Below are 18,800 nucleotides of genomic sequence, written 5' to 3'. Positions count from 1 at the left end.
GTTGTTAAGGGCATTCTCCAAATGCCTCTTAAACACTGACAACGTTGGGAAATCGATCACCTCTCTAGGAAGCCTGTTTGTGTTTGAATGCCTGCTTAGTAAAGAAATGCTTCTGAATGTCCAGTCCAAACCTCCTCTGGTGCATCTCTGAACCATTCCCACATATCTTGAGTCCCAAGGGGAAGAGATCACCAGTTCCCTATCCTCTTGCCCTCCTTGGGAAGCATCAGAAAGTGATGATGTTTCCTCTCAGTCTCCTTTGCTCCAAACTAGACAAGCCCTCAGCCCTCAGCTTCTCCTCACAGGACATGCCTTCCAGCCTTTTCATCAGCTTTGGGGTACACTTCTGGATGCATTCAAGGACCTTCATATCCTCCTTAAATTGTGGGGCCCAGAACTAAATGGAGAACTCAAAGAGCAGCTGCACCACTGCTCAGTTTGGAAAGTCAAGTGTTCAAAGTGCCAAATCCTGTCTTTTGGATCTCACCTGTGCTATAAGGGCAGCTTCTCTTGCAATATCTCTCATGGTACTCCTAATTTTGTCTATAGAGAGGAAAGGGAGGCGGAGAGGAAGCTGTTGTCCCTTGCCAAGCCACCCTTTTCTCAACATGGATGGAGGCCAGGTTCAGTACCAGTCTCCTACTGCCTCTCCACCACTCCACAGTCACACAATGTGTTCTCCTGCTCTTTACTGGGGAGGAACTGAATAAAGCAACAGGGAGGTGGCATCAGAGGTGACACTGCAGTGAAGAAACTTTCCCCACACTGGCTGTTCATGTGTCCAGAGGGAACAGTGGCTGCTCAGTTCATACATCAACTCTGTTAAATTTTGGCCTGGCAGTGGGGCAGTTCATAGCAATGAATGGCTCTGTGGTTCCTTACCCTAATGAGATGATTATGATACTTTAACTCTCATTGTTTAAAGGAAATTATGCTCAGTTCTGTATTTCACCTAGCTGCAATGACACAGGTGAGAGGAAAACAAAAAAATGCAGCAAATTGGTGTCTTCCTAAGGGCATAGATTTTTTATAATGGCTTCTTGGATGAAAATGTTCAAGACCTCTATAAAATGTTTAATGGAAAATTTGCCTTAATTAGAGTCTAATGCAACCATCAGGTCCATCAGGGAAGAACTGTGTAGAGTTATATCCATTCCCCATTCCATGACCCTGAGCACAGCTGAGCAGTACTACTGAAAGGCAGTACAGCCTGCTTATGCAGCAAAATTTGAGGCCAGCACTGTACTTGGCTAGAAGAAAGAGACCACTTCATCACTGACACATACTCTGCACAAGCAGACACAAAGAATAATTTAAATTAGCTTTCCTTTATGAAAATAAAGATGGGGCACACAGCTAGGAAAAGTTGCATAAAGTATAGTCTCTACCAGTACAGGGGAAAAATGTGACCATCACCCAGTATTCATACAATAATAAACCACGGTTACGATATTCTTCTTAGAAGATACTCTCAGTATCTTTCACAGCATTTACTTTTTGAACAACATTTCTTAATTGGGGAAGTGAACACAAGAGTATAGCCAAAGATATTGTGTGCAATTAATTTAATAGCATTATAGAACAACAAATCCATGCCTTTAGAACTTGATTAATCAATATATTTCTTAAACCAAAGAGAAACTCAGACTTAAATAAAACAAAATCTTTCACAGGAGCAAGTTTGAAAGCAGAACACATTACATGTTTTAGATTGTTGTTGTTAACTGTTTCAGTAAATGAAAAAAAAATTGGAAGCTGGTATTTTGGTCATGAAATAAGTATTTTTTCAAAACAACTACAGCAAATATTCCCTGAGAATTAAGAACCAGCAACAACTATTGCCAAATTGTTTTTTCTGTTACAGTGCAGAAATGTTACAGCACATTCTCACCATTCAAAGATCACACAGCAAGAATAAAGGCCACAGTTTTTATTTACTATGTGCATCTTCTGGATGTGCTCAGCTTTCAAGAGAAATAAATCTGGATACAGCAACCCTCAGCACTGAAGCTAACCAGGACACGAAGGGAGAGAAGGCAGTTGAGGAAAGATTTAATCCATGTGCTGAGTGTGCATGTTCAGAATTCCTAATTTTTCCCCCTGCACTAGGTTTTCTACATTGTCCCTTCCAACTGATAGGCTATGGCAGCATTCTAGGATAACCCACTCTCCCTGTCCCCCCAGAAACAAGCATATAAAATACACACCTGCCACCAAAATGTTCCACTCAGACAAGCAACTAGTAATCAAAGCAGAAAAGGGAGATAAAACAGAAGAGTGGAGGAACTATTGAAGTTGAAATAATCAATTTTAATGCCTAAAATTAGATTTTATGGCCCATGGTACTGCTGAAAGCTGCGTGCAGCACAGCTTTATTTTGCATTATTCCTCAGCACACAGAATTAAAGTGCAGTAAAAGGTTCAGATTTGGTACAGCACACTGTCATAAAAAAAAAAATCTATTTTTGTTATTAATTCAACTCAAAAAGATGTCAGTCTGGGGGCAGTTTGCATTTGACCAAGAAAAATACAGGATCCAAATGGGATCCAAATTGTCATGTTGTAGAAGAAAGTTTCTTCCTGTCCAGCCCTATATACCCCATCAATATATATCACATGTCTCCCTGTGGCTACCTGTAAGTTTCCTGGCTCTTTCTTCAAGATAGAATAACCATTCTTTCCTTGCAATTTGCGGGTCTTAGCTCAGCTGAATTCTTTCCTTCATTGCTTCAAAGCACCCAGCAGATCTGGCAGTGTCTGCTATTGGCTGATCTATGAGTGCTGCAACCCAGAAGGGTAGAGCATTTATTAACACCACTATGAAAACCTGACCAGAGATCTGCAAAGACCCAACCTGCAAAGAGCCTTTTGATGGTAGTGTAGTTGAGATGGGCTAACAGCAGAAAGGAGACAGTTTAAAGAAGGTAAAAAAAAATGGCTAGCAGGAAACGAGGAAAGAAGGCTAACACATACCAATGAGTGCTGCAATGCTAAAACACTATTCAGAGATGTTTGGATAAACAAAACATTTGAACATCTCTACTTGCCCCAGAAAACTTAGATGGAAGTACCAGCATGTGGGCTGAGAGGACAAACTGGGAAGGCAAAGTATTCAACATCCCTAGAACATGTTGTGCATATTGTAGTGACTGCAAGAGCTTGGCCATGCTGGATCTGTTATGCTTATATCATGCAACTAATCTGCATGTATATAGGTCAACTGGTCTGGACATCACTTCTCACTTTGGCCAGGCTATCACAGGTCCTGAAACACTGGATTTATGGCCACTTTCCACTTCTATTGCTTGGAAGAACTTTCTAAGTGAAAATAGAAGACAAGTCTAATAGAAGAGACGGTTGCCCTATCTCTAAATCTTGAGGATTGTGATCCAATTAGTTTTGTATATATTTCATTTTTTCATAACCATTTTCTCTATTATCAGAGCATCTTTCTACATAACTTCATCAACTGTTTTACTCAAAAAGATATAAAGGAAAATATATGAAAATAATCTTTACCATCTTTGTGAAGCAGCAATCAAAAAGGTCAAACAAATCAGCTGGCTACAAACTATGACATTTACTGTCGATCAAGAGTAAATGCATCATATTGCAAAAGAAAATAATGCAACATGACTCATAGCAAAACATAAATGCATCTGGGTGATACAAACTTCAGTTGACATTACAGTACTTTACAGTAAAAAGCCTTTATTTTCTTTCCCTTTCCTTTCTTTTCTACAGTGACATCTCAAAACACACTGCCAGTTTTTTTTTTATCTTTATAAGGAACAAGAAGATTCAGGCCTCTGCTCTCATCATTAGCCAGACAGATCACAAACTCATGCTGGTTATTATGTTCTGAAGACACCACTGATATCTGCTATGGCCACTCTTCAGCCTCTGAGGAGCTGTGGAACATTTTGCTACTCAAGTACTACCTGCACAGCCAACCAAGCCCTGAAGTCTCCACATGTTCAAGTGCTCAACACTCCATTCAAGAAGTTCTACTTATAAAGAGACACTGAGATTAGTGACACTGTTGACACTTTAGCACAAGTCTGGTTGTGGGGGGAGAGAGAAAGGTTCCTGGCATGTCAGATCATCTTCTCTTCTAAACAGGAACTGCCAGACACGATGGAGTATAGATCTTGACTAGTTCGTCCCAAGCACAGTCCACCACCTACAAAGCAAACAAAAATCTATTTAGGTCCTTCACAATTGTCATTTTTACAAAAAACACAGGAAACTTAATGCATATTGTGGATTTAGTATCAGTTGGTACTCTGACTTACCATGCTTCAAAAATTATAAAAAAGATTGGTTTTTTTATGAACTTTACTGAAAAACATGAAAATTAACAACCTCCTATTTTTCATACTCCTCATGAGGAAAGCAGGGAAATCTTTGAGTTTCAACTGGTTGTTCCAAATAGGCAAACAAATGTAACTGAAAATTAAATTAAGGAAAGACACACAAAAGTCCAGGCCCTGCCATGTTTCTTCTCTTTGCAGAGTCATAGGATCCTTTCACCATATCTAAACATTTCATGACCAAATCTGAACAACCTTCTTATACTTGCAGATAGAGAAATTTGTTATAGACATTTTCCTAATGTCTAGTGCTGAGGAATGGAAAACCAAAAGAGTTCAACAAAATTATACAGGAAGTTTCCTGAAGAATTAACCCAGAATTTCAGTCTCACGCTTGATAAGCCACAAGGTCACTGTCAATTGTTGAGAAGAGAGATGTGTACTTGCTGATCACTGGGATTTGGGGGCCATAGTGTTGCTTCAAGCACTACCTAGACCCCCACTAGTCTAATAAGAAGTGGTGCCACTTGTGACAAAGGCATCTTATAAACACGGTGACTGATTTGAGTATAACCACAACTTCTCTGAATTCATCATCCCAGGCTCTATCCTGGATGAAGGCTTGAACTTAAAACCAGAAATCCAGAAGGTTAACCTGAGTCTGTAGTGCTTAAAGATCTTAATAAATAACAAGACCCCAAGGAAAAAGACCACAGAATGCTTTAGGTTTGAAAATTAATTGAAAATGCACTTCAGAGTCTGTAACAAAGTGAAAGGGTTAACCACACTGACAATGACTCAAGAAGATGACCTAGGTATGATATATATTCACAAAATATCGTAGGAGACAAGAATTAAGGCAAATAGAACAAAGAGGAGAGCTAAAGAGAAAAACCTCAGGAGGTTCACAAATAAATGCCAGCAAATCTGGCTGAAACCATATTGCATTATCTTTACAATGTCATTTCCAGTTGGGATTACAAAAGATACAGTATTGGATCCTCTGCACAACAAGCTTCCTTCTGCTGCAGCCTGCAATTCCTGTTCTCTCCTAGAGCCAGAATGAACAGCTGCACACTAAAAATTTGGAAATCCAACTACAGTATTTGATTTCAGACTATAATTAGCCCATTTTGTGTTTACTATACTGCACTATTATTCATTTTCATTGCTTCCTTAGCTGGTTCTACTTACTTATTTGAAGTGCTTTCCATATACATCTAAATGGGTCAAAAAAACTCTTGACAATATGTCTGTCTATTCATACAACATAATAGAGCTTTCTGTAGCATAATGTTCTTTCTGCTGCATTGCAGTCTCTCAAATCATACCAAAAAGAAAATTTGAGTTTTCCACTAAATGCTGTGTAGAAGCTGGCAATCACATAAACTGCAGGTTTTTTACTATTCTCCACAGCTACAGATCAATGTTCTATAGGCAATACTTTCTATTTTTGTAAAGAAACAAGAAACAAAAATAACATTTGGAAAAAATCCCATGGGAATTCCCACCTGTTATCAATGTAATTAGCATCCCTGAAATCGCCTCTGAACAAATATAGTTATAAAACCATTTAATCTAGCAACACTAAAAATAAACAGGGGATATTAAAAGAGTTTGAAAAGGATCACATGCGATAAGTTGCCCAACTCACTGACTTAATGATACCACGTGAAAAGAGAAAACACAGCCAGCCAGCAAGAGGAAAACAAAAGCTACAGTAAGTAACAGTGAATCAAGTTCTCCTGTGCAGCAGGAAGTGTATAATGAAATGCTGATACCAGAAACCTTGATGAAAATACACATGTGAAGTACAGAACACAGGTATCTATGGGAAACTGGGACACTGCAGCATGGCAGAACATTAAAAAAGGAATGACATTTCCATTTCTCCTTACTTTCTCCAAAATACAGGCAAGACTGTCAGAGAAAGGGGCAACTGTAAGCTAGGAGTGCTGCAGCCAGCATTTTTTGATAGAGAGTGCCACGTGCCCCTTTGCTTTAGCTCAGAGATTGTCACTGCCTCCAATACAAATGACTAAGATGAATCCTAAGATGAAGAGAAGGGCTTGTTCATGCAGCAACTGCATTAGTTTAGAAAATGTCTTCTCCCTGCATTTTGTCTTTTATCTTGTGACCTGTCTTATACAGTGGTCTTAGAACACTTGTACAACAGTGGTGTGCCTTTCCCCAGAAGAGGAGAATGTGGGATATTGAATGTAAGTGCTTTAAAAGTATTTAGAGATGTCAGTTCTCCTGTGACATATGACCATTTTTAATATATACTTCAAAGCAATTTAGTCTTTTTTAAAAAATAAACTAAATGGTACTTCATTTAAATATTAAAATAGAGGTAGAAATTTCATTGGGATGAAGGCTCATCCAGCACACCACAGTAAATAAATATAGCATACAAAAAGGGGCATGTTCCTGGAGTTTATATTTTGATCAATGAGATGATGTTACTGACAGGTGAAGAAAGTTCTTCTGTGGTGGGACGAAGACAAAGGAAAACTGAAAATGGACTCACACTTGATTTGCGCACCTGATAAAAATCCCTCCATTAGGAGCCTGAAGAGATGGAAGTTTGTCATCCTGTAAAAATGTCTGCTGTTTTGTGGACAAATTTTACTCTGATATTCAAACAAATCTCATGGTATTTTTGGGTCGTTGAACTGTATAAATTGCAAAATCCTTATAATATTGGCTATTTTGCACGGCAAATTTTGTATATCATGCAAGTTCCATTATCATTTATGAACAGCCTTGTAACTATAGAATGCAGTTTTACCATGGAAACTTTTAACTACTGAATAGCAGGGAAAAGCAGAATAATTAGAGCTTAATTGTAAAACAAGAATATTCTTTGTTTCACTGACTGGTAAACTATATCAAGAAATAGCACAAATAGAAGAAGCATTCTAAGCCTGGTAATTTTCCTTGTAACTGAAGCTACATGGAACAAAGGCAGTCTAACAAAATTACATTTATTAATTGTCTTTATTGCTTTTATTTCAGTAGCAAAGTTATGGCACCAGCATATACACTAAAGGTATTATACTGTTGTTACTGCAGAATAAATATCTTGCCAATTTATCTGCCAGCAAAAATACAAAAACAAGTACAAAAAATGGGGATCACGGAATTTTTTTCAAGTAAAGCCAGAAAAGCAAGCAAAGAAACAAAAAACCTGCAGTCATCCCAGAAAGCTAATTGCTTGACTATAAAATCATAGTTCAACTCCGCTAAAACAGCTACCCCATATTTTATTGAAATGTTTATCCTTGTCCCAGAGTTTAACAATGTTTTCCACCAACTGATTTAATACTGACATCCATTCATTTATCAGAGCCATTTCCATTGACTCACTAACTGATTTACTCCCTTGACAGGCCCTCTGTTTCCTATTCATCACAATCATCTTGCCTTGCAATAGACTTAGACCTTTGCCAGCACCCCAGGGCAATCCACTCAGTCTAGTGCAATTACCTGCATGACATTCTGCCTCTTTACTCTTCAGAAGAAGCAAGAGAACAAGAGAAAGCTCCCAAGTTTGCCACTAACTTTTTTATTCACTACTTGAAGACACAATAAATCTCCTAGCATAATCAAGATTAAATATATTCAAAAGAACAACTAAAAACCAAAGAGTTCAATTACCCTTTATGAAAGGGTTTAATCAGAACAAAGCACAGACTTCTCTAGATTAGTATCTCCAGAACTATCTTGGTGCCACTAAGTTTCCAGAGTGCTCATAATGAATCACGTGATAATATGTAAATGTGCCTGAGAGAGACCCATTTCTCAGCTTCTCCCCATCCCATTTTCAAATAAGATCTGTCTTTTCTTTTTTCTGTACAAGAGCCAGCAGAAAAAAATAATTCAGTTCTTGACTCTCATTAGTTGTGTTTCCTTTCCTCTTTTAGTTTCTTATCTTCTGTGTCTTCTCAAACATAACTTAATGGTCTATTTATATCATTATTACATGTTTCTGAGGGATCCTGAACATCCTCTAAGCTTGTGGGACGGAGACTAATTGAAGATAAAGCAAGCTATTAGGTTTGCTACTCATCAAATGATTTTCACAGGTGAACATTAAAACTAATTGGTCAAGTCCATAATGGATCATGCATGAGTTTAAACTCATTCAATACCTATTTTCTTCTAGAAAATCTGGACCACTACTGTGGCCTGTTTGGTTAGCAGTTGCCAGAGTGAACTGCATGACACCAACCTTTACATGAGACTGAAAGTGATGGGAGTTTGCAAATAAAACTTCTTATTTTCAATGTTCAGTAACACCAATATTTTTTTAAATTTACTTTTGAGAAAATATACCTTGATTTAATTATTATTTCCAGTAAAGACAAAATGAAACAAACCCAGAAGAGAACTTGTTATAAAATTAGAGTTATCAGAAGCAGATGCTCCAAATGCTGCTTAAAAAATCCATTTATTTCTTAAGGAAAAAAAGAGATAAGAAACTTGAGGGGCATTATTTTTCACATTGCAAAGATACGTCATAAAGAACTGATCTAAGAAGCCAAGAGCTGTCTCATCATTTGTTCTGTTGTTCTGACATGGGTAATGGGAAGATGACTTGGAAGTTACACCACACACTCCTGAATCCAAGTCTTCCAAGTGGGCTTTCATCAGTAAGTTGTAAAGGAAATGGAGATGTGAGTTGCAGGTTAGAAAAAAATCCTTGAAATCTCTAGATTTGGTAGCAATTCCTCTGTACTCTAAAAATTAGCAGGAAGACTCAGACTTCCAAGAACTGGTTTAATTGATAAGTCAATTTTAAGTTCTGTAAAAGGTACACTGGAACTGCAAAATGCCTTTCTGTGCTGATACTGACCTTGGTGATCCCAAATGCAGTCAATTTCACCCAGTGAAACTGTTTTCTAATGACCCTATTTGACCTTCAAATTCATCCTTCAGCTCACAGTTCAGTTCCTTCCTATTGGGATATAATCACAAGTAATCATAAGCCAAACAGTATTTTCAGTAACAGCTGCAACATTCTGCTGTCTTCCCCTGAGTTTCACTTGTGCAATTCACTGGGACTTCTCAAATGTTTACTGGTCATGAGGAGAGTAACAGAATCCACTACACTGAGTAAAAGATGGGGCTCACAGAACTAGCAAGTATTTGTAAGCCATTGCACCAAATAAAACACACAAGCAATACATTTACTGAGTAAGAAAGCACTGTCTCCCATCCTCCCCAGTACTTCAGTATCAAAATTTATTTTCCTCTCCAAACACTTGCAGCTTTTACAAAATTGTGATGCCTGACAGAAACCTTTCCAAACACCAAGAAACTCTTGCTGATCATGGCAAATAGTGACCATTACTCATGAGTGCCTGGCTTTGACTTACACGGTGAAAGTTTAATTTTCACAGTTTGGGAAAGACATACAGTAAGCACCACCCAAAAATATCTCCTTTTAGCCCCTCCAACTCAGTAAGGTGTTCAGATTGGTTTAACACTTGCAGTTGGTGAAATCTCATATTTTATGGAAAAATCCACTCTGAAATTTGGTAAGTAGGTTCTTTTTATCTCAAAGAATCAAAGAAACTGCATAACTTCAGTAGCATCCTAGAGAAGGACCATAAGGAGAGACTGAAATGAAGTACAGATAATGTTATAATTATAGCAGTGGCATAGCCACAACAGCTGGGTGGAAGCTATCAGGTCCTTAGTACTTAAGTGTAAAAGATAAGAGCAAGTGATCAAAAGAAAAAAAGCAGAGAGTATCTGTTCTTCTGTACATTTCCACAAGATGTAACTCCACTTTTATATGGAACAATCAACATTTCTGGGCCTCTTGAGCATCCACAATTACTTTAAATGAACAGCAAAATACATAGCCAAACAGCCTTACTAAAGACATCATCTGCATTTATATTTGGCTATACTGGTTAAGCCAGCTTCTGCAGCCCCTCCTGTCCCTTCTGTTTCCTGTGTTGGCACAGCAAATGCAGCACACTGCAAAAGCTGCACAAAGAAAATGAGTCAACAAACCTGCACACCAAAACTTGACAATGATCAAAAATTCCCCCATAAAGCTGGATGAATTTAGAACTAGATTTCAAGCTACCTTCATGGCATGCAGGTCAAGTGTATACAGTTTGGCCATGGCCTCCCTCCAGCTAGTAAGGAATTACAGCTTTAAAACTTTAGTGGCTCAGGATACCATCAGTTTCACCGGATCAGCAGACCAATGCAGGCACCTCTTCTCAGCTCTAAGTACCACTGGCCAGGTGTAGGGAAGGAACAGACAGTAGTTGTGCAGAACATGCTGGTGACACCCCACAGCTTTAGGAAGAAGAGAGTGGAAGTTCAGGAGGGCCAAATCACAAAGCCAGTGTAACACAAAGCACAAGAGCCATGGGTACCACACTGGTACCATCACTGTCTCCATAATACGGGGTGCTGTGTGTGTGTCATGGTTTAATCCCCACCAGCAACAGAGTACCACGCTGCTGCTCACCCACCCTGACCCCACCAGGTTGGATGGGGAGGAGAATTGTAGCCAGAAGGTTAGAGAAACCAAGTTTTCTCCCAAACTTGTTGACAGAAATAGCTATTTACACAGACAGTTGCTCTTTTGTAGTGCAATTATGATCCAAACACACAGTAGAACCACAGGAGAAGCAAATCCTAAGTGATCACTATTTGTGTTGTACACAAGTTATTCTAAAACCTAGACTTCGGCAAGCATTCAGGTAACAGATGATTTTGAACTAGAGAACTGACACCTGGTTCACTCTCATTTGGAGCTGAAGATTTTTAATTTCCAAAAGGAGCATCTCAGCACCGTACACTGTGGAGTCCTGTTCTGATCTGGCATGTCACAGATGTCTAATGTGCTTCTCACATACCAAGTGCTCCCTCCACCACTTGCCATCCCTCCCACTGAAAATTACGTATCCTTGCAGTTTAGGAATGGCATTGTTCATAGCACAGAAGAATAGAGAAATTTAGATTCCTCTCCTGTTCCCATTAGATACTTAATCTGTTCTCAGCAGCACAACAGAAACCCTGACTCAATGGAAATCATTAATTTATACTTTCTACTGCCTGCGTTATAGAGTTCAGAACAGATGTGAGGTGTAGCTAAAGAAGATTTTCAGACAAAATTAGTGTCAGTTTTTTTTACATTTGTGTTACGCAAAATTGTTTTAGAACTGCAACAGAAAGGGCTGGGTATCTTTTGTCCATTATTTAAAGAAATTCATTATACATGTGTATTTTCCATTCTTTACATACTTATGGAAATAATTTCAGAATCAAGTCAAGAAGGGAATGTTTAAAGGATCTGTACTTTTATCTGTGTCATTAATGGATTGCCTGAAGATATTTAAAAAGCATTCATTACTCCCATATGGCATTTAACCTACAGCAGAAGAAAAAGGCTGCTTTTAAATAAAGCTGCACAAGTAACACCAAAGGAAGTAACCTACAGCATGTAAACATGAATGTAACACAGCAAAATCCCAGGAAGAGATGGCTTAAAGGAATATGATAGTTTTATTCATCAGACCATTCACAGATCACATACAGGAAAAGTAAATATAAGGAGAGAAGTAAGAAATCTAGTGAGCTACAGAGCACAACTCCACTACATGGTCTAGCATTACCAGCCCAAAACAAGGAGTAGTTTATGGCTGATAACCATTTTTTAGTCCCTACATACACCCTATGTCTATCTAGTGCATATACAGGGAAGCAAACTTCAGTTGTTTTTCTTATCCCTAAACTTTGGAAAGAACTATCTGGTTTTAAAAACTGCATACTATTAATGTTGCTGACAGGATAAACAGACTTTCTCAGTTCTTAATACTATACAACATCAGAAATGTAACAGATTTTTGGTGCTTAGGGTCTTGTCCCTGTTCTCATGTGTGCCTAGGCTGAAAGCTGGAATTGGGAATATTTTCTCCTGGAAAACATGCCTGGCAAACTCTCACATCAGCGCTTGCAGTTTAACAGAGGAATACACTGAATATCATAAGGATCATTTCTGTTAATGCTTTGCACTGCAAAATGCACATTTTTCTGTGCATCTGAATGTTTGTTTGTTGTCTCAAATTTCTATGAATCTGATAGTAACATTATGATGGGGGGAAAAAACCCCCAAACCAAACAACATCTGATTTTTAAAATGCAAAGCTTTCAAAAAACACCTACTTTACATAGAGGCAGATAATCCAAAATAGATACTAGAATATTTAATTAAGCACAAAGGAGTTTACTGTTTCAGCTAGCTAATACTAGTGGGTCTCTTCACATTCTTTATGACCAGATTTTTTTCCACATTGCCTCCCTGAGCACAAGAACCAGCTTGTACCTCTCTGCCTGAGGGTTCTGTTCAAAGCTCAATCAGTTCCACAGGAATGTCTTGTAATTCCTAGATTACTAGCTACTTAATCACAATATCTATTCTGAACACTTTCAATAATGCATATAATTTTTTTCTTTGATGTGTAAAAAAATGCTTTAAAAATGCTGCAGTTCATTGTGCAAAGCCGAAGAAAACATATTCTGTCTAGACAACAAAAGATATCATTAAGAATGAAAGCAAAGGTTAATGACCAGAATGGTACTTAATTTGAGCATAAATGAATAGCTTCTCCATTATAAATAAAATACTCTGCATTCTCCCTGGATCCTTCTCTTTCTCCCTGGAGGAGAGAAGCAGTTCAAATCTGAAGTCATAACTCCTTATAAAGCAAACAGTGAAAATCACAAATCATGCAAATAAATGAAGAAAACAAATAAAGGAGGTCATCATCAGATTTATAAAGAACAGACATAAAGACAACCTACTTATTCGGAACAGCAGCATAACATTTAAGCAAATAATCTTTGTTGGATGGATGCAGAAGCCAGGGAAAGACTCCAAGGGCTCATATTGGAAGAAACTATTCAGCAGGTGCTCATAGAATCATAGAATGGTTTGGGCTGGAAGGGACCCTAAAGATCATCTAGTTCAAACCTCCCCCCAACATGCACAAGGATACCTTTCACTAGACCAGGTTATTCCAAGTCCCTTTCAGCCTGGCCTTGAACACGTCCATCCACAACTCTGGGTAACCTGTTCCAGTGTCTCATCAACCTCACAGTAAAGAATTTCTTCCTTATACCTACCAATGATCTCTCAGTTTGAAGCCATTACCCCTTGCCCTATCACTACATATCCTTCTAAAAAGTTCCTTTCCAGCTCTCTCAGAGGATCCCTTTAGGTACTGGAAGGCTTCTACAAGGTCTTCCTGGAGCCTTGTCTTTTCCAGGCTGAACGACCCCAGCTCTCTCAGCCTGTCTTTGTATGAGAGATGTTTCAGCCCTCTGATCATCTTCATGGCCTTTCTCTGGACTCATTCCAACAAGTCCATGTACTACTCAGGGCTGAACAAAGTATACTCAAGGTGATATCTCATGGGTCTTCCTATAAAAATGGAGCTATGTTTCCCTTGTGTTCACTCCTAAACTTAGTGAGAGTTTAATTTTATCACAGATTTTTAAACTTCTTTTAAAAAAACCCATTCACAATTTGCATTGCTGTGATATCCAACTCTTTGAATACATTAAATCAACTCAATGGAAAAAAACAGAGGACTATCAAAGCTGCTGCAAATGCCAAACTTCTGTCTGGAACGCACATTGGCACTCAGTAAATATGGATATGTACCCCAGATTTATAGATTTTGTGCACTAAGTCCAACATCAGACTTGTAGAATTTCTGTGTGGGAAAAGAAGATACCTGAATGCACAAATGTCCTAGTGTTGATGGGTATGCACACCAATATTTTCCTTTTTTCATTGTAGAAGTGCATGTGTGCTTTTTTTTCAATTCATTATCTACCATAAAGCAATGGGCTTGTAGTCAAAGTAATCACATCCTCAATACAAAATGAAAGAAAAAAATCTTCTTTCTTCATTCAGACCAAATGCAAACCCACACCAGCTTCATGGAAAACTGAGCTGGGCTCAGCACATGCACTGCTGTGGGACTGTGAAGCCTAAATGCACTGTGCTATGCTTGCTACCCCCTCTGGACCCAGTGCAGCCCAATCACATCTGTGCAGTCACTCGGGATGAAGTTTCCATCCCCAGCAACTGGCCTTCAAGTATTCTTGCCTTGCAGTGATGGAAAATAACTTGAACCTTGAAAGCTTTTTTGAGCCTTACAAATTCCCCCATGCTCACAGCACAGCCTTGTGTACAGTAACTGCAGCCCCACTGAAGCAACAGAATTTAAGGAACAACCAATCATACAGAAAACCCATCAAGCTATCATTTAGCTAGAATGGTTCCATGTGCAGTAAGCTAAGTATTTGGCCAAACTTACACCTTTCTCCTGTGTCCTTTTACCAGCAGAAATTACAATGGTTTTAATTTGCTTTGTTCAAACAGAATGTGAATGCAGATGTTACAATTTTTATCTGGGGTAAAAAAAAATCATTTGACTGTGAATTTGAGAAGAATCTGGATGTAGATTATATCTCTGGCATGTTAAATAGTGCATTAGGAACAGTTAATATCTTGACAGTAATTTTTGTGTGGAAAACTAAAGGCTTTCTCATTTTAAAGAAAAAAAATTACCTTCTGTTTTTCAAAGTTTCTTGTCTAAAAATCATTTCATACTACAAAGAAAGAATCCTCTGTTTACAAAACAGAAACAACTGCAGCAACAGAAGGAGAGGGGAATCCTTACAGAACCAGTACATAAATAAAGGCTACCGATAAAATAGGTTCTACTTCTTCACTTTAACAGCTGAGAGTTTTTGAATTTCAGCCACAGATTAAGCCTCTCTTAGTCCTCTAAACAGTATGCCAAACCAGGTCTAGGCATCATGTGTGACACTACCAACATTTAACTCGACAATTTAAGTAGATGGAAGAAAGCTCTGTATCTCAGCTCAGCATTCTAGACTCTTCTCTACTATTCTTCCTTCTGAAACAAAGTACCTCATTTTCCCAGAGCTCACCATGGCTTTCTGCTATCTGATTTTGCAATCTTGTCTGTTCTGCCCTCCTCTCCTACCCAATGCAAGGAACTGCTCCACAAATAAAAATGGACCTGAAATGAGGTTTATTTGATAAGCATTCAGCCAGACTCACTTCCAGAAGCTTACTGCAATCTGGTGACTTATTCAGGATCTGAGTCCTGCAGCCCAGCCATGACCACAGTGCCTGTAACAGGCAAGTGAAAAGTGAATGCATCCCAGCTCTTACCTGACCACGGTTGTGAAGACTTAAATCGAGACCACATGTAAATTCAGTGTGATGCTCAACTGTCTCCAGCAAAGGATTAGGCTTGGAAAAGTCCCAGAATCTATAGATAGAATAAAGGAGGGAGAGAGAAAGGGAAAAAAATCAAACAAACCACAATTAAAGTAATTGAAAGGCCATTTCAAAAATATAATGCAAGATATTGACAAATCTGTTGCTGCCGGGGTATTTAAAAAAGCAAACTCATCCACTTAAGAAACATAACAAATCATACTCCTGGTAAAGCTGTCTGCTGATTTGCATAAATTAAACCCCACTGGGCAAAGCCATCTTTGTATCCTGTTGCAGAAACTGAGATCAAATTTGGCACCAAGGAGCAGTCATTGGGACATCATTAAAAGAGAAGAAAAAACGTAGGCCAGAATATTCTTGTTATATTTCTTGATAGCTGGGGAATTTTATCCTTGAAAGATATTAGCACAATTTGTGATTTTTCTCAGTTTTTGGCATCATTAACTATGGGGTCTTTATTTATATAAAAATTACACAATCATTTAAAGATCTCAGTCATGCACATTGTCAACTTTGAGACTGTGTTCCTGCAAAACAGAATTTAGTATTACAATTTAGCAACAAATTTGTACTATGCAGATCAGCTGCCTTACACAGTTAATTCCACTAGTTCATACTTTTAAAATAAATTTTTCTTTCGAGTCTTGGTTATTAAAAAATACCTAGAAAATAACAATTCTGAGGTCCTCTACTTCTCCTAGCTACTGTCCCAATAGATGCAGTGTCTATCAATGCAACTAACAGGAAGTATGAGAGATGTAAGAGTAGATGGGATTAAAATAGAGGTAAAAGGCACCTCAGCCATGAAAAAAAGGATTCAGACACAGAACTTTCAGATCATAACACACTGACAAAACCCTGTATGCCAGCACAGAACAAAGATTTGTTTCTCTTTCTTGTGTTGTATATACCACTGAGAAAAGTCCACAGGCTGCACAGCACAGCACATTTTGTGGGCTGTCAGCTGTAATCAAATTTTCTACAGCCCACATTTTCACACAGGGGTCAATTATATGCTTTACTACTTCTGTAACAATCATAGAGGTCTCTTTGCCTTGCCTTTATTGGGAAAAGTGACAATACTTAACAAGAACAGCTCATTATCAGACCAACTGCAGTGGAAGTACTGTAAGTTCAAACCAATTCAGGGAAAATAGCAAACACTGGAGCCAGCAGGGTCAGTTTGTTTAATATGTAGATGTTATCTCCTTCATAAACAAGGAGAGTGGTATGAGCACAATGGCTATGCCATAGCAACAACCCTCTTAATTTTTTTCCTAGCACCTGAGATCTAAAATAAACAACTTATTTTGCAGGAGAGAGGAGCAAAAGACCATTTCAGCATTTTCATCCTCCCACATTTGTTCAAAAGAAGGCAAGGAAACAAATATTTTTGTTTCTAAGTAATAGTGTTAGTTCTTAGTAATAGTGTTAGCCTCCATGTGAGCTCTCTAATATTAAATTCTTGAAAGACAAATGCTCATAACTGAAAACGATTAAAGGAGATAACTTTAGATCTACATGAATAAAGAACGTAAAAAGACCTTTTGATCAATTTAAAAAATAGCAGGACAATATAGTGCTTGTTATATGGAGTCATGTTGTAAAGAAGCAGTTTAGAGATTAAGAATACTGCAACTTAGTTCAAGTTCAACAGACGGACTGGAAGCTTTGATGCCTTTTTTCAATATAGAAATAATTACTAGTGAAAGCTCAAAAAAATGTTCATTGTCAGGACTGAGAACCATTGATGACAAATTAATGATGGTTCTCATAACAACTTTGCACTCCAAAGTGAGAAACACTGGTCTGTTGCACAGCTTCCAAAACCACCATGGTGACAGCAATACTTTGCTCAGAGTCGACTTCCACCACATTCTGCAGACTGAGAGGGCAATGCAATTTTTCTAAGACACTGTTTACCACAGCAGGAAGGCTGTACAGCGAACTGAAGATGCACTCACAGCACAAGTAGGTGGGCTTGCATAATTTCAGTTGTAAGTTTATCTACAGAGTTAGCAGCATGAATTTAAAACACAGGCCAGACAACCACAGAGGCTTTTAGGGTCCCTTACAGGTTTGTACAGCCTGTACAATCACAGGTGTGTCACTAAAATCGTTATTTTTACCTATATTATGTATGAAGCCACCACTTCAGTCACATCTGCACAGATCACAAAACCCCAGAACCTGTATGAGTGCATCTTCTTAAACTTTTTAAGGCTGGAATTGTTAAAAATATAACGTATACCTCATTTCTCTACAGTTTCTTTGTTTTACATGTACCTGGCATGCAGCTCATCGGCTGCACATATATTGCATGTGCAGAATAAGTGGACTGCTTATTCTGAACAAGACATTATGAGAAGAGAAAAAGCCTGTCAAGTTATGGATTTTGTACTTTGTACCACCCCTAGCAGTGTCACAAAGACCCATGCTCTCTGACCAATTCACTTATACCAACCGCAATATAGTCTGTCCTGCATATCTTCTACCTTGTCCTCACCCCCACTCGACCCTTACCAAGTGTCCCTGCACCTTCACTACTGGTTGGGAAAAAAGAGGTAGGGAGTATCATTCCAGGTCCAGTGTCTGTACAATGCATGTGCTGTGGCACCCTGGTGCTGCATGGTGAGGAGCTAGCAGATCAGTAGTGGTGAATTCATGCTACGTCTCTCACCTTCCTTAAGGCAGTACTTGGGGTTACCCTCTCTTGCATGCTCATGAGTTTCTATTAAATTTGTAAAAGCTTAAAGCTTTGTAAATTTAGACTACAAGTTTCCTGGTAAATCTAGTTAAGTTTTCAACAAGTTCAAAAGCTACTCCAGGAAATGATTCTATGAAAATGCACAGATGGAAGCACAAAGAACAACTCATCAAGTCTACATCCTTCTGGGTAAGAAAAAAAATATTTATGATAAATATTCATGAAAGCTTTACTAATGTTCTTAGGCTAGACGATGTCTTCATACATAGTATTTTCAGGTGGGTGTGAAGCAGATGTTTAGAGGGTGCTTTCCATACAAGCCCACTCAACAACTAATGCTAGCATTCACACACAACCACACCAGACACAAGTCACAGTAGCATGTGGATGTATAAAGCCAAGAACCTTTCAAGGGCAAGACAGAACTCAGTGCCAGCTTACTACAGGGTGTATCACCCCCTGCTCC

General features: G+C 38.5%; 1 protein-coding gene across 1 annotated transcript in view; it reads right to left on the bottom strand.

The window, feature by feature from the left end:
- Positions 1-1,385: 1,385 nt before the first annotated feature.
- PEX7 (peroxisomal biogenesis factor 7) overlaps positions 1,386-18,800 on the bottom strand; it is a 42,618-nt gene continuing 25,203 nt past the window's right edge. The window contains exons 9-10 of the mRNA XM_054279675.1: positions 15,559-15,658; positions 1,386-4,183 (exon numbers count right to left, since the gene is read on the bottom strand). Coding sequence (XP_054135650.1) covers positions 4,115-4,183; positions 15,559-15,658 — 169 coding nt within the window. The 3' untranslated portion in view covers positions 1,386-4,114. The remainder of the gene's footprint in view (positions 4,184-15,558; positions 15,659-18,800) is intronic.

The sequence above is a fragment of the Melozone crissalis genome, unplaced genomic scaffold (assembly GCF_028551555.1).
Source record: "Melozone crissalis strain CALT ecotype California unplaced genomic scaffold, PUWL_Pcris_2 ptg000027l_1, whole genome shotgun sequence".
NCBI lineage: Eukaryota > Metazoa > Chordata > Aves > Passeriformes > Passerellidae > Melozone > Melozone crissalis.
Note: the sequence above shows the minus strand (reverse complement) of the source record. Positions and strands in the feature narration are given on the sequence as shown.